The sequence below is a fragment of the Aplysia californica genome, unplaced genomic scaffold (genome assembly GCF_000002075.1).
Source record: "Aplysia californica isolate F4 #8 unplaced genomic scaffold, AplCal3.0 scaffold00066, whole genome shotgun sequence".
In the NCBI taxonomy this organism is placed as follows: Eukaryota; Metazoa; Mollusca; class Gastropoda; order Aplysiida; family Aplysiidae; genus Aplysia; species Aplysia californica.
The window spans coordinates 1,019,075-1,043,195 of NW_004797336.1; the positions used below are offsets into that span (position 1 = coordinate 1,019,075).

A 24,121-nucleotide genomic window follows, 5' to 3' on the forward strand; every position below is an offset into this window, starting at 1 on the left:
TTTTTGTCTTCTCTTATGTCAATGTCATATATTAACAAAATGTCACTTTGCAGTGACTCGCATGTCTTAGCCTTTCTTTTCCGCCGCTTTTGTACTTCACTCACGTTCTTAAACCCGCAAACTCGACAAAGTTCATTCAGGGATGAGGTATGTCTCTCAAGAGTGTGTTCCGTTGGGATAGTTCAGATAACTTGTTATAAATGAATCACAGGCAGATGGATTCTAATTAACACCGTAACACGCTACACATGAAGCACAAATATGTCATAGAAACATCAATCTTTGAAATTAGCGGAGAACTATTAAACTTAAAACAGGATAGAAAGCAGCATAAATAGTTGCACAGGCAAATAACAAATCACTGGATGAGAATCAGATGGAAGAGACTTAATGACTTAATATCACAACAACCGTTCTTCCGACTGTGATGAAATTTATACACACAAAACACAAACATGTCACTGGTGGTGTACGCACTAAAACTTTATGAAATTCACTGTCTACTTTGGAAATTAAAAGTGAATTATTAAGTGCAGCACACACAAATTAAATTTGATGAAATTCAGAATATTTTACAAACACTGTAACATCGGCAAATATCGTTGCATTGAGATCGGGTTTTCGCAGACTGAGATTTTCTTTTTGTATGGAATAGTTCGTGGTTAGAGTGAGGATACTGCCGATTATTAGTGTCAAACATGTCGATTACGCCATGGCCTGCTCGACTGCAACTGATGCACAACGGAGTGGCCAGTGACCCCGCGTAACCTGGCACGGAGCGGTTCGGACGGTGATTTAATGACTTTCAGATGTCGCTGGGCTGGGAAACTAAGAGGCTCGATTTCGGCCAGTTTTCGGCGCTGTGTATAGCAAACGTAAGGTTTTGTGTAGATAATTACAGGCCCTGAGCAAGTAATGTATAAAGAGAAGTCACAAGTAGTGCCTGAAATGCCTACATATTATGAGCTGTGTATAAAGAAAAGACAGATTCGTTCAAATGCACACGACTGTGTCATCTCGGTTGTTTACCAAAAAGCTGTGTTGCTGTACAGAGCCTAGCATACGGCAACTTTTGATTCCATAGACCAGCGCACAATTCATTACGTGGATCTACGTCAAGACTAGCTTATTATTGTAATAACGATCAGTAGCCGAGGGGGAAAAAAAGACTGACGTGTTTGTATATGCGACGTTCAATGCACGGACCGCTAGTGCCCCCCCCCCTCCCCGACATGCACACACAGCCATACGTGTGCATGCCGCCCATCCGACCCCGACACACGCCAGAGTAGACACGTGCGCGTGCCAACCACGCATGTGTTGGTAAAAAAAGGCCGCTGATTGGTCGCTTGCAATCGCCTAAGTGAATAATGGTTCTCAATGCAGGTGCAATTGATGGTTTCCGGGAATAGATAAAGTTCGTTCTGGGAGAAAAATGAGCGAAGCCACGTCTGCGGGGGCTGTTCACCCTGAAAGCGTCGTTGAATCCGAGCTCGCTGATTTAAGTGCTCGTTGAATCCGGGTTATTTTTTAAATTGATTTTAAAGGAAAAAACCCCGGGAATCTATCTCATCTCGTTGAATCCGAGTTCTCGTTGAATCCGAGTTCCACTGTACAAGTTTTCATTTGTAATCATGAGTCTGAATCACATGCATGTATGACCTAATAAATGGATATATTTTTGAAAATTATTGTCCACACGTTCTTGTGCTTTTTGCAGGGAGGAGGCAGAGGGGACTTTTTTGTCTTCTAATTATACAGTTGCTTGGGAAGAAAAATGTTAGCTAAGTTGGTAAGACTACTGGATTTGAGTGTGAGTGATGAAGATTTTGATTTATTTCTGAACTATCTCATACTGATCGCTAGTGCTGAGTGGTTAACATTAAAATTAAAATGTTAATAGAAAACTAACGTTGGCCTTCCTGTGTCCTGGCAATAGCAACAACACGTTGAGTGCCCCAATATCTCAAGTTCTCTTATTTTGAGTTAAGCCTACCATGTTTCTTTGGTGACTATGTCAAATATAATTGCGGTTTTTGATAAACAAAGACCTAAACTTCATTTTTTGAAAAAGAATAGAAAATATCCCTCCCGTCGTCAGGAAAAAAGGGCAATTTTATGTTTTTTTATGTTGGTGCTATGAATATTAGTTGAAGAACCAGAATGTTGTTTTTATAACATGGCCTACCCTTTTAGACTACTTAGTTAGTATTACTCCCGTGAAAGTGAAAAGAAAAGTGTAAACACTCAAAAGTCTTCTTACATTTTTTACGCATTAAAAAAGTGGTAGGCCTACCTGTATTTTGATCGCGGATATGTAGCATTTGCAAAGGAAAGTCATTCTAAATTATTTTCAACTCCACCTCTGACATATACTTGGCACAGTATATGACATATGACTCGGTAACATGGATGGTTTAGCCTCTTTTTTGAATAATATAAATGCACTGCTAGCGAGCACCATCATGTTGAACTACACATGTGAATGGACACATATATCTCTAGGAACATCAAAACTTTGTAGTGTTTTCACTGTTGTGAAGTTCTTAAAGTTTGATTTAATTTAAAATGAACGAACAAAAAAACAAACAAACAGTGAAAGTGATGACATACAAGTTGATGCACTCGTCCACTCATTAAAACCCTTCCATCTGAATGTAGAAAGGGTACTTCTATTAACATTATAACTGCAATGTTTTCAGTTGGGCACAAGAACCTTTTTTTTCATTAGAGTATCCTATAAGCTTCTGATTGATTTGGTACTTTAAAAAATTTACAATCAAGCCTCGAGGAAGACATACATACACTTACGTAAGATAAAACAAAACTTTTGCAATAAACCCAGCACTTTCCAAAATTATCTAATCTATTTCATATTATTGAGGATCATGACTGATTTCTTATTTTAAAAAGTATGTTGGTTTATTTATTAGACGCTAAAGCCCGACTACGTACAAATTTCCCTTTTGTGTTGTGTCATTATTGGAGGAAAGATACCCCATCTGTGCTCAGTTTTTCTGTACTGTACTTAAGAAGAATCGCATCATTCAATACAATAACAGTTGTTTAGTGCTGGGAAATATTTTAAAGTAGACAAACAAAAACGGCACTGGGAAAGAAAAGAAGTAAGACCTACCAGAGGCACCCTCCTTCCTCCCACTCACTGGATCATACTATTCATACATGGTTGGCTGAATGGAAAAGGACAGTTGCCTTTGGCTCTCAGCTTACCAAATACAGTATAATCATGGACTTGCATGAACCTCCAAAATCTAATATCCTTAGATCATGTCTATAAAATGCCTTTTCGCCATCAAAAAGAGAGTAGAAAGACAAATTTTTAAACCAAATGGACGCAGAAAAGAGATAATATCAAGTACGTTTGGTGAGAAAACAATTAAATGCCGAGCCCTTTTACAAGTTCGTAGTATACAAAACACTACACTACCTTAGAATTACAAAGTATTATTTGACATTTTTGGCCATTTCGAGTTACTAAGACAATGAGGTCAGAAACCAAATGTCCTATCTGCTCTATCAAAATCGTAAGATTATTTAGCGTCATAAAGATATTCAACGATCTGCATTTGAAAAAGCTTGACCTGTTGTGAAACAAAAAATTTGACGTCAAATTTCTCAAAACTAGGTACTGAGCAGATAGATCTAGAACTTTTTAATTCTAAGGTAGCAACTATATATATCTAAATCTCCAGTTGTTAAATTGAGAAGACTGAGCTCTGAACTTCCCTGTCAGTACACAGGGTAGAGAGAACGAGCTTGCAATTGATTAGTTTTAGTTTTTACGGCACTTGCAGGATATACAATTGCCAAAGATTTTAAACTACTAGAGATGCTTGCCTATCATCCATGGCAATAATGTGTTTTGTTTTAGTAGAGGATTTACGGCGCTCGCAACTGCTTAAGGTCATATGAGCGCTAAGGGGTGGATGTAACAGAGAAGTCCTTACAGGGAATCAGACTTACTCTGCTCACCTCTCTACCTTCAACAATACAAAGTCTGCTTTGACTATCAAGGCACCCCGGAAATTGCGGGTCACAAGAGTGTGACAAACATACAAAAGAAGTAGAGGAAAAATGACGATAGTAAGAATTAGGAAAGAAAAAGCAGCAGTTCTCTGTTGCAGTTCAGGCACAGTTATGAACATGGCATCGATGAATCAGCCCATTTACAATTCTACTGTGCAAAAGAACAGGTTAAGTTTCCCCTTTGGGAAGTGCCTAAAGGCACTTTGAACAATCAGAAGCACCGCCCCAGTGGGTGGGCAATAATCTCCAATCACCCACCGCAATTGATTGTCACAGGTAAAGTGACGTTGCAGTTTATGGCGAGGTGGCACAAGGGTGATCACATTTTGCAAGGAACACAAATACAGTGGAACTCGGATTCAACGAGGTCGCCGGGCCCGACCTAAATTCTCGTTGAATCCGAGTGTTCGTTATAGCAAACACGAGGTATTGTGTAGATAATTACAGGCACTGAGCAAGTAATGTTCAAGCGAAGTCACATGTAGTGCCTGAAATGCCTGTATATTATGAGCTGTGTAAAAAAAAGACCGATTCGTTCAAATACACACGCCTGTGTCATCTCGTTTGTTTACCAAAAAGTTGTGTTGCTGTGTAGAGCCTAGCATACGGCAACTTTTGATTCTATAGAGAGACTAGCGCACAATTCAGTACGTAGATCTACGTCAAGACTAACTTATAATTGTAATAATGGTCAGTTGCCGAGGGGGTAAAAAGACTGTGACGCGTTTGTATTATATGCGACGTTCAACGCCCGGACCGCTAGTGTCCCCTCCCCCCTCCCCAACACGCCCACGTGTGCAGGCCGCCCATCCGACCCCGACACATGCCAGAGTAGACACGTGCGCGTGCCAACAACGCATGTGTTGGTATTTAAAAAGGCCGCTGATTGGTCGCATGCAATCGGCAAAGTAAATAATGGTTCACGGTGCAGGTGCAATGGATGGTTTCTGGGAATAGATAAAGTTCGCTCTGAGAGAAAAATTAACGAAGCCACGTCTGCGGGAGCTGTTCACCCTGGAAGTGACCTCGTTGAATCCGAGCTCGCTTATTTAAGTGCTCGTTGAATCCGGGTTAGTTTTATTGATTTTAAAGAAGAAAAAAACCGGGGAATCTATCTCATCTCGTTGAATCCGAGCTCGTTAAATCCGAGTTCCACAGTACATGTATACAGTATACAGGTAACAGTGAAAGGAGGTTGCAGTAACAACAAAACAACCACCCACGTTAACAACTGGTCTTAACACGAAAAGATTTGTTGAAATTGTCCAAGATTGCCACTGATAGTCGAGGAAAAAAGTGGTTGCTTGTTTGATTTGTCAGCGTAAAGAGAAAAACACACAGTAATAGTCATTTAATTCTGGAAAAAAGAAAGACAGACAGACACAACAGAGGGAAACTAAAGAAGTAGGACCTACCAGTGGTGCCCTCCAACCACCGGCACAAGTGGTCGCAATTGAGTGGCAGGTAGTTGTTTGCACAAGTGGCAGTTTGAGCAGGTTTGAATTTTAGAAAGAAACAGATAAAACAAAAACCACACGACTGATGAAACCTGCACACAGAACAATTTAATACAACTTCGAGAGAGACAAAAAAACCCAAAGACACAAGTTCTTCTGAAGTAATGAAAGCGACATCGCTCTTCTATTAAAAAATGATTTATTTTCATAAAGACCTGCAGAACAAGAGTTATATATCATTGGTTTATAAAACTACAATACAAGTATGTATTGCAGAACGTGCCCATAAAGATAACTATGAATTTGAACATGAATGCCACACACTACTTGGTGTGTCTTTTTAACAAGAGCTAAAACTACTGGCCTAACTTACAACTGGTATGAAACACATCCCTTAAAGTCAAACGAGGATCTTGTACTGACAACGCTACCAATCATTATGCATAGTTAGTTCCAATAACAAAATCAACAAGCAAACCCAATGTGTTCCCGGGAAGCAAAAGGAGAAACAAAAGAAAAATCCCCCTGAATCACCACATACTAGTGACACCTACATCAAAGAAAACCGCAGCGTACTGCAAAACAACTGAACAAAGTGAAAACCAGTGCAGGAACTTATCTTGCTACTGAACATTAGAAAATATCAATAGTAAACAATAGTTTTTCTTAAATTACAATGACAAAAGCTACATCCTGAATCTTGTTTTTTAGTCATCATAGTTCATAGTAAAAGCATGAAGATTCCCCATTCCCTTTTTTTTGCCTTCTCAGCAGAAAGAACAGGCACATATCTGAAATCAAATATGAATCAAATAACTCCCAACTCCTTCGCCCAAAAGAAAACCCCAATCAAATCCTATATATCTACAATTGATTTAACAATAACAAATACAGGTGTACAAAACAGCTCAAAGGCCCAAACCATCAAGCTATAACAACTTTAGGTTTTGAAAAAAATCAGTATTACTGTAGCAGCTGTTGACCACATAATGCATACTACACATATATAGGATGAAGAAATGAGGAGAGATCATATTAAGAATTTTGGGTCCTTTTGGGGTTGTAATGTAAGGACAGCTCAAACAATACCACAACAGCTTGATTAAAGTAAGAGAAACTAAGAAACAAAATTTGAAGAGCCAGTTGAGGTAATCACCAGCAACTAGGATTAGAGTAGTAGAAGAAGTAGTAGTACTTGTAGTAGTCGTATTAGTAGTAGTCACAGTAGTACCGAAGTAGAATTAGCCTGCCAACATGCTACCATAAAATAAATTTAGGCCAAATTCATAAAATTCAAACTGACATTCCTCAAACAATTGCAAAGGCCGATCACAATGTAAAAATGCAAGAGCAAGCACTCAAAAACCACGTTAAAGCCATGGTCAGGTAAAAAGACACAAAATTAGGATGTTTGAAAACAAAAAAAAAGACCTCGATGAAGCATGATTTGGGCTATTATCCTAGCACATTGATGACTTGTTGTTGTAAAGTAGTAGTAGCATGTGGAGTAAATGGAATAGTAGGTGCTTGCTGATCTCTGTACAATGGTTTTCCTGCATGGCCGGTGCAATGCTTCATTATGCTCTGAGTAGGGAGGTGTTTAACTAAATAATGTATTCATACTACATATGTACATGTCTGTCTGATTGCCATAAATGAAATCTACAAGAAAATTATAAGTCTTTCCTTGTAAACATGATAAGGCAGGTGGATAATGATGGTGATAATAGTGACGATAAGAAATTTACATAAACACAAACAATGCAAAACAGCGGTCAAAAAAACACTTGACGCAAATAATTATCAGAGACAAAGACGTCCGGTTCCTGGCGCACGCACAGGGTTGGTGCACATCAACGGCCAGAGCCGGTCACAGTAACATGTTCTCAGGCAGTACTTGAGAGAAAGTGCGGGCATACAAGTAAATTAACTCCTTTATTTTTGCCGCACGCTCACAATAGCAAGGCCTGAAAAGGAGACAAATAGCCACAAACCAGTAAGAAAACATGCAAATCTTTGCTCGTTTTCATTTTAATACTCAACTTGACTCACACATGTTACTTCAAGCTCACAAGCTCTAAAGTGAGAGGGGGGGAGAGAAAGAGAGAGAGAGAAAGGCCTCAAGAGGTCACAAGTGGCCACAAACCGGTAAGATTAGTAAGAAAATATGCACTGCTCGTTTTCATCGTAGGACTCAACCTGTCAATGTTATTGAGAGAGAGAGAGAGAGACAGGGAGGAAGATAGGGAGGGAAAGAGGGAAAGAGAGATAGATAAAAGGGGAGAGGAAGAGGCTAAAGTAAATATCACAATTATGCATCAGCAGAGCATCTTGGCTCACGAGTGTGTGTTGTTCTAGCATTAGTGGAGTGTCATGCTGGGATGAATGCAGGATTGAGGCAACTGAAGGTTTTGCACCCTCCCTCAAAAACAAACAATTTTGCTTTTGATTATTTAGGAGCTGAGCTGCTTTGACTTGACCTTTACAGGGCGTATTCAGGGTGTAATTCATGCAGAGCGGTTTACAGTATCCCAGTAGAAGATATATAGTTCTCCAACCTGATATTGAACTCGGATCTTTAACGCCGTGCAGCTACACTACATTAATGAGGGGTGGAGATGCCAAGCCGTACCTGAAGAACAACAAGGTAGCCACCACTCTTTACTTTGGTGTCAACTGACTGTTAATCTCCTCTCAGCAACGAACTCAAAACCTTTCATTGCAACAACTGAAATGCAAATGGACAGAAGTAAAAGAATGTAGAAGAAGAAGGACCAAAGTTGAAAATATTTTACGCTCTAATCGATACAACATAGATCATTTAGGAGGAGGTAGAAGGACAGATAAATTGAGGTCTCGAAATGTTGCTCAGCAACATGCTGAACACCATCCATGTTCACTGAACAAAACAGCTCTTTTCCCTGTAAATTCTCGTTACTACTTGAACAACTTCTCTTCAAAGTGCATGTACAACCAGCTCTCTGGTGTGATGACAAAATCAACAGGAAAAATGAATCCCAAATATATCTTTCTATTTTGACTGATATCTCAACCACTTGATCATCTAAAGCTTGATGTTGGTGCTAAGTCACTGTTGACTGTAATAAAGTGAACAAAATGTCTCTATTAAGAGGAGATGAGCCCATTAGAAGCACTGAAAAGAATGTTTTACGGCACTTGCAACATAATTAAGTAATGTGAAGTGACAAAGATGAGAGAGATGTGTCAAGACAACATAGGGAAAAAAAGCAGAGATAAAGACGATAGAAGTTTGATGGGAAAGAAAGAGCAAACCACACCAGAGCAACTGTCAACCACCCATTTCAAAAAGAATGAAAAGGAGCAAACAACACCAGAGCGCCCATCATCCAACTACCCTAGGGGCAATATTAAAATATTTGCATCACTGTAGGACATTCTATAAATTCTAAAACACTGTGATATTGTGACACCTAAAAGAAAACAAAAAAATGGAGGGATGACAAATGAATTAAAAACAAAAACAGACAACAGTGAAGGCTTGCCACTAGTACTTAGTCCCAGCCTTTTCCAGATCCACTCATTCTTGCTTGGAGCCAGGATAATATCAATATTAACAAAGAAAAGCCACCCAAACAAACTAATTCTTTACAGGTCACTTTAAATCAATAATATCTTAATTCATCAATTGTGAAACAAAATCATGAAGAATATATATATCTGAGTGAACATGCTGCCGCACACAAACCAACCTGTACGCATTCTAAACATCAGAACAACCGTCGCCCCAACATAATAAATCCGTATAATGCAGAGATAAACCACAAACAAGGCAACCCAAAACCGTAGAAATCCACTTCCCAGAAGAAAATAAAAAATATTGAGCGCTGCAGTAAGCCCACTTCAAAATGCAGAAGTGAAGTAGTCATGAAAGTACTACTTACACAAACCAACCCTGGGAACTCATGTCTACAGTGCTCTCTCCTGGTCCTTGAGGGGTTTGTACCATCTCATTTGGGGGGGAGGGGCGCACAAAAGAGAGGAAAAAAGTGCTCTCGACTCATTTGGGTGATGTTACCTACCATCGACAAAACAGAGCTTTAACTTCAGACTGACTAGTTTCCTTGGCAGCCCAGCTTGCTTACCATGCTAACCATAGGAATACAATTGGAAGGAAATGTTTTCTAAAAAAACCCAAACCCATAGCATATACTAACAACATAAACATAGGAAGTAGACAGAACCCAATTAAGTCCAGCCATGGGCAGGTTCTTATAATGTTCTAAGGCCATCAAGATGAAAAACCCACTTGAACTGTGACAGCATCATAACTGTACAGGAGAATTGTCAGAAACTACCATGCCACTCCTCGTTCCCATAAAAATATGTCCCTCTCATTCTCACCGATTCAAAATTTGGGAGGCCAAGGAGGGTGGGGAGGGGGGTCATAACATGTTGCAATTGTGATTGATGAAACTAATAGAAGCGGCAAAAAAATGGAAACATCATTTAATTAAAGCTCATGTTACCTTAAATTAAGTAAAATAGCCCTGGCTTTCTTTACCTAAATTTTATATGCTGACTTTCAGACAAGCAAACAACTTTCTTTGATGGTGGGAAAGTAGGAAAGATTAAGAAAAACATCTATTTGTTTGCTATGTCCAAGAGGTTCACATCATCAACACAATAATGTAATTTAGTGTCTCAGAAAACAAGACCTGAACAGAAATATCAGCTATAGGGGACAGTTAGGAGCTACCAGCAGCACCTTCCAACCACCCCTTAGAAACATGATAAATACCAATCACCAACTAAGAGGGAACTCTGGCCAACTGACGTCAGTGTGAACCCCGAATCTTAAGAACAGTACAAAGGTTAACCAATATTATCAACCCTTTTATTAATGGTAATTCATTTCTCTGTGATATTTTAAAAAAAAGGGATAACATTTGCAATTGTGAAATATAAATCATCTATCAAATAGGGTCAACACAACAGAAACACAGTAGAATCACACTGGGCTAGTGTGTAAAACAAAACGAAAATGCAATACTGAAGGGGAAGCTATCAAAACAATGGGTGCAACCAGTACAATGTACAGATGGGTATAGAACATTATTGACTTTAATTTATAACATAGTATAAATGCCAGATGCAACTCAAAGGCGCCATATTGCCAAAACACTTACTAAATCTGATATATATATATATATATATATATATATATATATATATATTCAGGTGCAAAAGGATAAACATGGACAAACAAAGACAGCTTCCACCCACTATGAGGACATGGTGAAAACTAAACTTTAAAAAAACCACAAAAAAAACCCCCCCAACCCCATAAGTGCAATGCTGTTGGAAAGGTCAGTGATATTATGGTATGGGAGGAGAACCAGTTAAAAGCCTCAAATACCTGTAAACAAAAACATTCTTCTGTTGATAGACAACTCACCAGCCGACTACCACTGGGATCTGGAAGGGGAAGGTAGAGGACATAACAAACGTGTTTCGATTTTAGTGCGGAACCTCTATAGTCGTTTTTATCTTGTGGTTGGTCATCTATCTCCTTTTCTCAGAGTTTCTTTTCAGCAGCAGTAACCTTCATTCTATTCACTAGGGGACATGTCAGCCTAATAAATTCCTGCAAAAATATATTTACAATTCTCATCACCTTAAGCTGATTAAAAGAAAAGAGCTTTTTGGAGACAGAGTAGTACAGTACAGTCAAGATTTCTGAGAGGCTGCAAGAATAGGGAAAAAAAATCATACACTGCAAACCCTCTTTTACAAGAAAACAATGTGTTTCATAATTAGAAAAATCCAGTTACACCTGAAAAATAGGAACAAACTGCAGCAAAGATACAACAAAATTGTTATAACTGGTAGATCTGACAATACACAGTTCAAACAAACACAATTTTAAAGTCTGGTCGATCCATAAGGGCACAATTTCTCAGCTTTGACTTAGTACTGTAACATCACCTAGCAGATAGTTGCTGAAAAAGACTAAAAACTCAAGGATCAAACTTCTTTGCTGTTCCGTGTTTTTCTTCTTCTATAATACCACAGTCAAAGACGCACAATGAAAAAAGTGAATGATGGACCCCATACCTTGAGGCTGCACAAGAACTACTTAAATTGTGCCTGAAGTTGAGGTTGTTTTTCTTTGATAATACTACTCAAGCAAAAAATCATATGCACAAAAATAGGAAAAGCCATCCCATGTTTAACCTCATTGTTCATTCTCTGCAGGCCTTTGATCATCATAACATCTACTTCTAGCTGGCCACAGAGCTCTTCTAAGCAGAACTTTCTTCATCTCTATAACAAAAAATTCCTCAACCCTTTATGGCAGATGCAGGAAACAATGGTGAGCACAGACAGAATACTTTTTACATTATGTTGGATTGAACATTTCTAAAATTCTGTATCTTCTATGGTATCTTCAAAAGCAACACACGAGATTACACTCCCACCACTGATTGGTTGCCAGATTGTCTTGGGTTTAGATGTGAAATACTGAGGCTCCTTCCTGGCTTCACGGGCCTGCGTGAAGTGGGACATTAATTCCCAGTCGTCAAACTTCGTTTTGAAAAATTCAATTGAAAGATACAATGGATACAGAACAGACTGTCAGACTGACATGGGATAAAGAGTGTATTGCCCCATAACTCATCTCAGGCATAGTATAAGAGGTCTCATCTATTACATTGAAGACCTATTCTCTTTAAACAGAAAAATCAGACTTGCTGAAATCTACACTCAATCACATATCACAAGTAACACTTCAGCCATCACAACAATCGCTATAAGTACAAAATACTTTGATTAGTCCAATATATAATACATCTTTCTCTTATAGGCAGAATAGCAAGACATGTCAGTACTGTACTTGAAGAACATCTTGAAGAAAAGGAAATGCATCAAAGTATAAAACAACGAGGCTGAACAGCCGGTATCTTGAACAACACAGAAAAGGTATAAACAACCCGGTCGTCATCTCTATCTCGTTGTGTCTTCAAACCGGAGCAGGCTGATCAAGTCGTCGAAGAGCTGAGAAAGGAAACAAAATTCATAACAATTACCTTCAGCATAGAACTTTGGATAAAAGTAGGCCACAAAACATTCTATCAGTTGAGGACTAAAATGACATTGAGAGACCAAATACACGGTTGCAAAAATCCTTTTTGTCCAACTTTATTGCTCTTTTGATGCAATTCCAATTTAATGTGTGCCCCATTACTGGTCATATCCCAACTCCAAGTTTTTAAATAAATAGAAACTAGATGATTATTTTTAAATAGTGCTTTGTCCTCTTTTCTTTTCATCCATAATGCATAGCTGTCACTCAGGAATTTCAAAAAAGGAGGAAATTCATGCGAAGGCGGATGTGCGCTCTCCGAAGGCTGGAGTAAAACCAGTGAGATCCAGAGGCAATATATACTGGAAAATCTAGCCTATGGTTTTGGAAGGGAAAACTGTCATATTTGTTAACCATAGGCAACTGAATTAAAATGTATTTGAAAAAAACCAACAACATAACAAAAAACAAACAAAAAAACCCAACAAAGGCAGTAAGTAGACTAACAAGCATTTGAGTCAATTTGACACAGTTTAGACTTGGTGACTAAAAATCCAGTGTTTGTTGCAAGCTGGTGTCTTATAGATTTCTTTCAACTTAAAACTTGTACATCGATGTAGAGTGCGCGCAGTATTGGATCAAGGAGGCAACACCTCTGCCGCTGTACTGAGCACTCCTGTACAACTGCAGTCCCGTTTGCACTTAACTTAGTAGTCCCTCTGTAGAGTGTAGATCTAACCTGAATTAAAATTATAGCCTAGGCTATCTAATCTAGATCTAGAATCTGATATCTAAATATGTGTAAATCTAGATTATATCTAGAGATAGATTATCTAGATCTAGATCCAGTGTTCACTTCATCAACAGCCACAATATAGATCTAGAATCTAGCCGTCATGTAAACAAACGGGGCCGCAATTGTACAGGAGTGCCGCGGGCCGCGATTTCTTATCGCACCAAACGCAAAGTGCAGCAAGCGGTTTGTTCAATTTTCTCATGAACTTTTCAAGTCGCACCGGCAGCTTCTTCCTCATTTCAGCTCCTTTTATTTTTGCATTCAGCATCAATTTCTCTCGAATTTCCGCCGTTTTCATTGACAACTCGGCGCATTAACGTCCCGATGCCCAATCAACACTTTGTTGCTCCACAATAAACAAAGTGAAACCAGTCTCTGGTGAAACTAACGCTAGGCCTAGAAGAACGGAAGTAGAAAGCTACGGGCGGACATGCGCAAGCTGCGTTTTCGTCTCTCTCCCGGTTCAGTGTTTTCCGCGTGTAAAAAAAAGTATCGCAATTTGTGGCCGAGAGCGGTCCAGCGGAGGAAGGAGGAAAGTAGCGGGAAAAGCTAGATGAAGTGGAGTTTCCGCTATTTAGCGGGAAAGTGGCAGCTATGATAATCATGACATCTTGGGAACAAGAGAAATGAGCAGACCACCTCACCTGTAACACCCAGTTTCTGTTCTCCAAACACTTGTCCAGAATATTCTCACTGGGGACATCTTTCCCTTTATTGCTTTCCTTGATCATTTTCACCTGGAACAAAGACAGAAGCAATGAGGAAACCTCTTCAGAAACTCAGCACAAGCAGACTAATTGAAAAAAAAAAGAATAGAAAATCCTCTTGCCATAAAAAAGTCAACACAAATCCACTGACATTTGAAACGGTATTGTATTGGTTTTTAATGACCCCTATAACACTATTAAACTCACTGACTACGGGACTGGTGGCTGATTCACTGGTACAGATCCCAGACGGGACGGACTTTGCTGTTTTGTTTCGAAAACTGTGCTCCTGTCACATGTACGGAAACAGACTCCAGTGCTAGTTTTACCACTTCTTTCCTTTCGTGCCGAGTTTGGTGGAAGTTGGGAGGTAAGTAGTTTTTAAGCAATTGAAGGTGAAGGACAGTCACCTCATCTAAAGTTCAACTAACAGGAACTAGCGCTACACTTTTCCTACACAGCTGACAGTTGCATCGAAATAACGGTCAAAGAAGTCGCATGAACACGAATCACCTATTTTCTTTGTTGTTTTCGATGTTTCTGTTCATTTTACTATTTTTAGTGACTCAGAATATGATGTGTCTGATAGTTAGGACCCTGGATATGTACCAGAACATGGCCCAAGTCGTAGTTTTAGGGCAAGATCTAGCACTAGTAGTGGTGTTGTTATTAGTGCAATGAAATCAAAACTTCGTGCCCTACAACTGTCTCATGTAATTCAGTGTATGGGTCTGCATCAATGCACAGCCCAGCTTTTATATCTTCACCAAACACTCATACGTCCATACAAATAAAAAAGAACATTTTGAACTTTTATTATTGTTATTGTTGTGAATTTCATTCTATCTGTCATGTCTCTGAATTTTTTTTTCGGAAAGTCAAATTCAAGCTAATTTTTTAAAAATCCAAAAAATAAAGCATTAGATTAAGACTTTTGTTTGTTGTATTGGATTAAACTTGAATATAACTTAACTATGTAAAAAAATCATTACTATATGTGAGGCATCGTGGTGAAATCAGGTGCTCGTCAAAATAACGAAACTGGATAAACAGGCATTTTTCTGCCAGTTTGGCATTTTTAAAATGATTTTTTGTTTTTTAACTTCTATACAAAAACATGTGAATTTTACTGAAAAACATTGATTCGAGGCACAAAATATGTCATTTTTCTGTTTTCAAGGACTCTTTAGCTATTGTAGTCACCAAACTTTGGCGGACATTTTCTAGCAAATTTCACCATTGAAATCAAGTGACCTCACCACCTTCAATTGTAAATATCTTGACTTCTATTCAAGATACAGTGCTTCCACCAGCTGAAGCTGAAAAGTAAGGAAAATTCTGCCGGGGTCCAGGGACAGCATTCCGGTCAGGGTTCAGGGGGCGAAACCCCAGAAGAAATTGAAATTTAGTGCTTTTAGAGGGTTAAAAATGGCATTTGAGAGCCTGTTTGAAGAGATTGCCTACAATGCAAAACATTTATTTGTTTGCCAACATTTTGTCATGTTTGATTTTTTTCACCTACATATCTTTCCATTGCAGGCAATGTTTAAAAGCAGGTTCCCCTTCCATTGCTACTATAATTCAATTAATTTGTCATCGCACGAATGAAAGAAGGCAAACCTGGGAATAATGAATAGATATGTGCACCTTCACAATAGTTACCCAGCGTAGGCTACCCTAATTTTCCACAATTTTCACTTCTGAATGTTGCATGTCACAACTTCGGAACACCTCTTCGAATTATTCTTGATTTTAGTAGTTATAGCATAATTTCATCGCGGCCCTTATCACGTTCCCGTTCCGTAGAATCTTCGCATTAATAATTTCTCTAGATCTAAACAATAAATTTGCAAACAAGTTTCTTTCTAACAGTAATTTTCTGTCTAAGATCAAAAGTCAATTTCCTTGATCAATGCGCATATTTTCCAGCCGCGGTAACAGTCCGAAGATAGGCGGAATGAGTGTATGATAAAAAGGAGGAAATTGGCACAAAAAGTTTGCCAGATTTTGATCAATCTGCAGATAACAATGTACTGCCGACCAACCTGCAATGAACACATGGGGCATAGCGGAATAATGGCTGATTGCAGGAAATGCATAATCTGGCAGGTCTCTATAACATTAACTTATTGTCGAGAGAATCACTGTAAATATCCGTAGCTTATACAAGACGATACGAAGGCGAGTACGGATCTTTTGCTACGCAATTTCAGTAGATATCTAGTCCTACGCTGTCGCAGTTTTTTTTACGGAGGGAGTCCACAATGAAGGAGGAACAAATACGGAACTGGCAGAAAGTACGGATTTCCGTAAAAATATGTAAGAGTGGAAGCACTGAAGATAGATTGGTATTTTTTTCACTGAAAGCAAAGCAAATCAATAAGCTTTCAATAACTCTAAATGCTCAAAAATTGACGAGCGCCTGATTCCACAGCGTCATGACAGATATGGTGATTCTGAGAGTTGCGATAGTGTTTTGAAATACCCCCCCACCCCCCCTCCAAAGAGCCAGTATTCAGCGCTAGTGACTGGTGAAAGGGCCCAGTAGTCTGTGAGTTAAGGACCTCCAAATTTAACATCCATCCCCAATAATGCCCATCAAAATGGCCAACTTTTTAAAAGCGCCTTTCCCAAGGAAACTAGCTGAGGCTTCAACCCCTGAAATGGCCATTTTTTGCAATATTTCAAATAATTTTCAGGAATGTAAATATTGAGCTAGTGGCTTCATTTTTGGCAGAGATAATGATGTATTTCTCCTATTTAAACATTTTAAACTTATCTTTAAAACTTTTCCGACAAATTTTAAAAATATTTCCGCTCACTGAACGAGACAAAAAACAACACCAAAAATAAATTACAGTAACACAAAAATATGAGGACTATCTAGATATCTATATTTTCTATAATTATTATGATACTGGCTGGCAAAGTTCTCAAACATACCAAGATCTAGTATTTTTTAAATGGCAATAAGCAATGAGAAAAGACGTCATCGGATCTCTAGGCCTCTAGTTGGTCACCAAAGTGAAAGTTTTCATCTAAAATATTTCTGTATTTTGGAAATCTTTATTTCTGGTAAGGAATATGATTTAACTAAAGCTCCATGCAAGAATTACATTGTATTATTGGATCGCTGACTTGGAAAAAATACGAAAATGTCATCTCGTCTATGTTTGGGATCACGGCTCAGTGAGCCAATAAATAAATGAATCCACACCATTGAAATTGTCCAAAATGGCCACCCATGTCGAGGAGATAAGTGGGAAGTACTTGTTTGTAAAGGTGATTGTCTTTGACAAGTGGCCGTTAGAATAGGTTTGCGCGCGCGTGTGTTTGTGCGTGTGTGTGTATGTGTGTGTACGGCCACCTGTCAAAGACAACCAACTGTACCTACCAGCATTTCCCACTTTTTTCCTCGACATGGGTGGCCATTTTGGACAATTTCAATGGTGTAGATTCATTTACAGTCAAACCTGTGTAAGACGGCCACCCAATGTCAAGGAAAAAAGTGGCCATATAAGACAGGTGGCCGTCTTAAGCAGGACTGGTCAAGGAGAAGAAAATAAACCATTCCCATCTGAGGTCCCAATCGAAAGTAGCCACATTGTTGCTGTTTTTGTGGTTGTTGTTTGTTGTTGTTGTTTGTTGGTTTGTATTTTGTTCGTAATCTTTATTTTGCTGCTGATTTTAGACAAGGCTGACAATAAAACTAAATGTACCAGACGAGGAAGACCGAGTGCCATGTTAAAACAAACACATGGGTCGTCACCACTCGGAGAACGAGCGACGCTTCAGTCACAAGTTCATATTGACGTCCTTTGTTACTTTGTTAGACAGGGTAAACAGTGACCACTAATCTCACTTACGATTTGTTTATGAGTTCTGGGCGGGGCTTATGGGTTATGAGGGATCACACGCTTCCCGCACTAGCAGCTGAAAATTTGTTTCCTACCTATTGGTCAACAGTGGGAGGGGCCTACGCAACATGATCGGTTGGAGGGGCTACCTAACAATAACGACAGGTTATTGAATAAGAACCGCTTGCCCACAACCCGGAGGCCAATGCACAATTTATGACAAAAAGTAATGGAGTCACTAAGGTGGCCGTCTAAAGACAGGTGTTATTGCTTAGTGTGATAGGGGTTGTGTTTTAATATATGGTGGCCGCGGCGGACAGGTGCCCGTTTTACTCAAATTATATAGAAAAAACGAAAGGGGGGAAATGGAAAGTGGCCGTTTGTACAGGTGGCCGTCAGGGCAGGTTTGACTGTATTTCCAACAAATTACCGACACTACAATCATCATGTGGACTTGTTTAACACATAGACTACTGGCAGATGAACCACAAACAATTCAACCCACTCACCTTAGTATCACAGCGCCGTCGCAACCAGTACTTGTAGTGGTACAACGTATGGTAAGGACGAACATAATGGGCGGCAGTTTTTCCAATCATAAATTCCTGCAAAGAAAAGAAAAACAAACATCTGAAGTCAGTCTTACATACCACAGAATCAGAGAAATAAAAAAACTTACACTTCTCCGAGTGAGAAGCCCCTCTGTAATTACTCTAAAAAAATGCTGTCCTAAATATTTATGCACGACAGTCCATCCAGGGAAATCCAAAGAGAACCATTATGTCCCATGGCATTTCAACTGTTCAGGGTAAGATTGTGTTACATGTCACTTTTCAAAACAGTGTAGGGCAGAGTCTTACAATTAGCAGCTGTTCGTTTTTATGCCCCCCCCCCCCCCCCCCCCCAAGAAGACAAGCATGGTTTGTTGGAACCTCAAGCGGTCCTTCTTAAAATAATGTCCGTACCTGAGCAATGTCAGACCCTCCACCAATAGGCGTGAGAAGGAATCTGTCGTATGGGTGTCCACTCAAAAGCACAGACTTGATGGTTGGTGGACTGGAGTTTTCACAAGCCTGTCGGGGGAAAAGCATTAAAATAATAAATAAAAATGTAACGATCCAAATATGGGCACACACATGAACTTGAAATCTGCCAACAATGAATTCATCCCCATTGCAGATCAGCCTCTCTTGCTACAAGGCCCAGAACCAGATGAGAATTGACCCCTGAAAGTGTGAGAGCACTCACAGTGGTACAGAGAAGGTGACCAGTGACCTCTTCGATTAGGAAAATGTAAATGAGGAACCAACAATTGACAGAAATCAATCATCACAATTCAAAGGGCATACACCATGAACAATTTTCTCGAGATTTGTCTCGCCAAGTTTCTTACAGCTCTGTGTCAAGGCACAATTACAAATATCAGTGAAATCATTTAGAATGTATAATTGATGCCGAATGCTTCCACAAAAGATTCATGCAACAGGACTAAAAAATCAAGGTACTGATTCCAAGTGCTAAGAGGTTAAAACCGTTTTTCTTTAAACAAAATAAAGACTATATCTGCTTTCGAAACACGTTTCTTTAAAAGTGACCATAGTTCTTGAGCAAACGAAAGGTAAACCTTACCTGACAAGGCTGTTTCAGATTTGGTCGGTCAATCTCCTTCATGAGTGGGCTTCTATGAAGACAATCCTAACAGAAGTGAAAAAAAAAAAAAAGAGTAAATAATAACATGCAATGGAGAAAATAAGATGTACAGGTAAAACTTAGTAAACTACCTACAGCTTAAAAACCTTGCCCGATCAACTCTCTGGTCAAGGTCTCTTGACATTATTTCAGCAATCCTGACTGCTACAAGTTGGACAAAATTCAAGTCTCTCTACGAGTTGTACTCGATAAAAATATAATCCGACTCACTGCAGAATGAGGCACTCAAGAGTACATATATGTGAAGCAGCCACATGAAATTAGGTGTTTGTCTGTAGGTTTGGGAATTTTTATCGAATTTTTGCTTTTTGGCTCAACACTTTTTATGCCCATTAAAAACACATTTCAGTGTGGATTTTACTGAAAAAACATTGATTAAAAGCATAAAAGATGTAAATTTTCAGTTTCCACAGGCTCTCAAGCTAAAGAAAAATAACTTAACTTTGGCAGCCATTTTCTCGCTAATTTTACCTCTGAAACCAGGCGACCCCACCTTCAATCGCAAATATTTTAACTTGTATCCAAGACAAATGGGTATTGTTTTCATCAAAAGCAAGGCAAATGGACACGCTGTACGATGAAACCAATAACTCCATGTGCCAAAAAATTGATGAGCTCTTGATTCCACCGCGTAGTGACACATACAAATTGAAGAGGGGAAAAACCCCAGCACCTAACCGCTACTCAATAAATGTATCACAACAGGTGGGAAGAGGTACCTGGCTAAGACAATGAAAGACATCGTATATTGAAGTGTGAGCACCTGTAAAATGGTGGCACACACGGAATGATTCCCAGGAAGCTAGAAAAGTTTTGGAAAGTAATAGCCCCTGTTATGATAGTAATAATATTTAAAGCACATGGAGCCAAGCTTTGAGTAGAAGTGAGCACAATAATTGTGACAATGTACCTGCACACTATTAAATTATTACTATCATTAACAATGCAATAATTTAAAATTGAAGGCTTATTGGTATGTTACCTGAAAAGATTTCTTCCACTGTGTAATCTTTGTTATTTCCTGACATTTGACACCAATCAAACGGTCAATTTGATTCAAAGCATCCACATAGAATTTTTCTGTAAAACAGAGAAAAGGGCAAGGGAGCGTAAGGGAAGAATAAGTATAATGACTTCAAGAAAACTATTACCTCACACATACAGGCTCAACACGTAAAATATCTCATATATGACAATTTTCCATTAACATCACTTTGCCATCTTTTCTAGAAACACAAACATTTTTTTTTGAGCAGCACCACCATGGGTTCCTTAAAACAAGATGAGAAATTTCCTTCTTTGCCGTCTGTATACATAAATCCTCCTGCGAAGATTCTGTTACTTAAAAAACTTACTGACTATCAAGTAGTTCAACCTAGAGCACTTTCCTCTCTCAGGAATTCAGATGGCCTTCTTGAAGACATCAACAATACATTTAATAAATTCAATACATAACAATCAAATAAAAAAAACCCAACAACAACCCCCCCCCCACCCCCAACAAATTACTCAAATTAACCATCATCTTTTCTATGTCTCACGTACAAAATGATAAACAGCTTACGCACAATAGGGACAAAGATTTAGATTTAAAAATTAAACTGAGAGTGCATAGAGGGTTACTCATTCAAAATTTGATTTTAAATCAAAATAATGAAATTCTTTACAAGAAAAAAAGGAATGTTCCTCACCATCTGTTTCAATAATTGCTTTAAGAAAACTTGGCTCCAGGGCTTGACTGAGGAAAACTTGTAGGTAGATGTTGAAAGTGTCAACCAACGGGTTATCTTCATACCGCGTTTCAAGTCTGTGAAAAGGAAAATAACGAATTTAATGTATTCATGGCTGATTTTTTAAAACATCTTTCCACTGTTAAAGCTGATTTGAACAAATAACACACTACAGAAACCCTCCAAACCCCCAACCTCCACCAAAGCAACTATAGATCTTTTCCCTCCCACCCTTTTTTCTTTTTTAGGGTGTAGGTGTGCGCGCGCGCGTGTGTGTGAGAGAGAGAGGGAAGAACAAGAGACCAAACCTAACAGTGGTTGTTCTAACAAACTGGAAAATTAATTTTGTTGAAGCATGTGTCTGTGCAGTCAGAATTTCAATTTTTAGAGAAAAAAAATAATCTACGGCCCTAATTCAGCCACTTTTAGTTTAGTTTTAGTAAGAGTTTTTCCGCAATTGCAACATAATAAGGTCATATAAGTGCCGAAGATTAAAGGTGTTACAAGGGAGTTACAAACACAAAAAAAGGAGGAGAGACAAAGTCGAAAGAAGTTTGATGGGAAAGAAGGAGCAAACCACACAAGAGCACCTGCCAACCACCCACTCAGCCACTTTAATTGCCCTTTAGTCACTAGGCTGATACAGACACCAAATGTCTCCCAATACTGGCAAGTAAAGGGTTGCCCTCAATCACACTGGCAAGTATACAATTTCGGGAAAGGGGTATGTATTTGGGAATGGGTGTACATCTGAACTATCTGGGAACACCGTCAAGTATACACAGCCACCAGTCATACCTGCCATCACTTGGGGGCTTGGGCCGACTCTCCTCCATGACCTCTACCACCATCAACTCTGACTTGTTCTTGCCCGCAAGTTCCTTCACCTGGATGGCTTCAAACTGGTTCTCCATCGACTTCATCCACGTGGAGAACTACAATTCAGAAAAGCAAAGAATACAGCAACTGTTGATTTGGGAGCAATGTTACTTTTTACAATAAACTTGTGACTGTCTAATCAAAAAGTTCAAATTTGTAAAGCTGTTGCATTGTAAAGAAACTTTTTTGACACTAAGTTATTGCACTAAAGAAAACTAAGTTCTTGATTATCTGAATCAGCAAAAGGAGTAACTACATTGTAGTTATAATATTACAAGCTGACAGTGGCGTGGCTCTCCAAGCGCAAATGGCCCCATGGCGCCACCCTTTGAAATGGAGAAGGATTTTCAAAAAAGGGAATACGATTTTCCAAAACTTAACTAAATATCACAATATTTTCTTCAAACAAATCTCTTATTCAGTGTTCATCCCTAAGTATGCCGGTCTTTAGTTAAGGTGTCTATAATTCGGCTAGTGGGAGGAGGGCGGATAAGCCTCCCGTTGCCGGTCGCAATGGTCTCCCCGCGTCTTTCGTTTACTACGTCTGACGTCACCGAGGGTGCCGAGCCCAGATCTGCGCTACCTGAACCGCTGTCTCTGCCAGAACCCATTTTGGTGTTCATTGTTTAGGTGTGAAGTCAGGTCAAAATAATTCAAAATGATCTATAAACTATTTGATTCAATCAGTTGAAAACAGGGTTTTCTTTCCAAGAATAGCAAAAAAGTTTCTTTAACACCCCATCCACACGTTTGACGGAAGACACAAGAGAAATCACCCAGAACCAAAAATGCTACAACAGGTACTCCCATCACACAAAGAGATTGTACTGTTGGGCCAAAGGGCCGAGATGGATTTGGCGCCTGTATGGGGGTGGGGGGTGGGTGGGAATGGAGTGGTAGTTTACCTGGAAATGGCATGGTTGCGAACTGTCTAACAATAGGTTTTATTGTCTGCTTTCTAGAAACCAGAATTGCAAATGAATCAGGGAATGGGGTCATTATGTCAAGTCGCCCCGAGGGCAATAGTGCATGCTTGTTCTTGACTGTGAATGTGTGCTTTTCTGTTGATCCGTGGGAAGATATTGTTTTGTGTGTGAACAATTATGATGTGATGTGATTGTGCGTATCTTGAGCGCCGAACTTGGTTCTTTATCATCAGTTCTCTCTATATATAAAAGATTGTACCGGCACTTATCTATTCTTCTCGCATGGAGGTAGGTGTCCCTATATCTGTATTAAAATTAAACGAAGAGGCGTATATACTAGGTCTACAGTTCATAGGACTGTATTAAGTAGGCAATACTATTCGTTGTGCATAAATTTGTTCTTTGCGCTACCTTCTCTGAAAGTGACGCCACGCCCCTGCAAGCTCAGCCCCCTTTCGATGAAAAGAATGATCGGTTAACAGTAACTGAAAGTCATTGGCCTACTATATTTACACTCTACTGGAATGGAGCAATACATCTTGAGAAAAAAGTGACACATGTGTTTCCAAGTTGCCAAATATATAATAGACAAAGGAGTCCAGAAAAAGCGATGATGGGCACCAAACGAAAGGATTACAGTTGAATTTAGCACCAAGTAAAAAAAGAAAACAAGAGGCTAGATCTATACGGGTCGCACACTTTAAAAAATAGTGCTCAGTATTGCGCGACAATATCGAACGGAAGTACAACTTGAAATAAACAAACCTGGCGGATTTTCTAAAATTGCAGAGACAGAAGTGTTGGTCTACAAAAGCGATCGGCGAAATAAAGAAATTTAGCTTTTTGAGAAAAAACTGTCTCAAAACTGAATAAACGAAGGGTGTCATGATCTGGAGCATATTTTAAAGGATCTTTTGGCGAAAACCTCATGTCGATCAATGCAGCC

At 39.1% G+C, this 24,121-nt stretch overlaps 1 protein-coding gene across 1 annotated transcript in view; it reads right to left on the reverse strand.

Moving 5' to 3' along the window:
- Positions 1-5,658: 5,658 nt before the first annotated feature.
- LOC101852308 overlaps positions 5,659-24,121 on the reverse strand; it is a 39,611-nt gene continuing 21,148 nt past the window's right edge. The window contains exons 10-17 of the mRNA XM_005093581.3: positions 22,169-22,305; positions 21,332-21,447; positions 20,623-20,720; positions 19,560-19,625; positions 18,896-19,003; positions 18,440-18,535; positions 14,011-14,103; positions 5,659-12,542 (exon numbers count right to left, since the gene is read on the reverse strand). Of these exons, the coding sequence (XP_005093638.1) occupies positions 12,492-12,542; positions 14,011-14,103; positions 18,440-18,535; positions 18,896-19,003; positions 19,560-19,625; positions 20,623-20,720; positions 21,332-21,447; positions 22,169-22,305 (765 nt within the window). The 3' untranslated portion in view covers positions 5,659-12,491. The remainder of the gene's footprint in view (positions 12,543-14,010; positions 14,104-18,439; positions 18,536-18,895; positions 19,004-19,559; positions 19,626-20,622; positions 20,721-21,331; positions 21,448-22,168; positions 22,306-24,121) is intronic.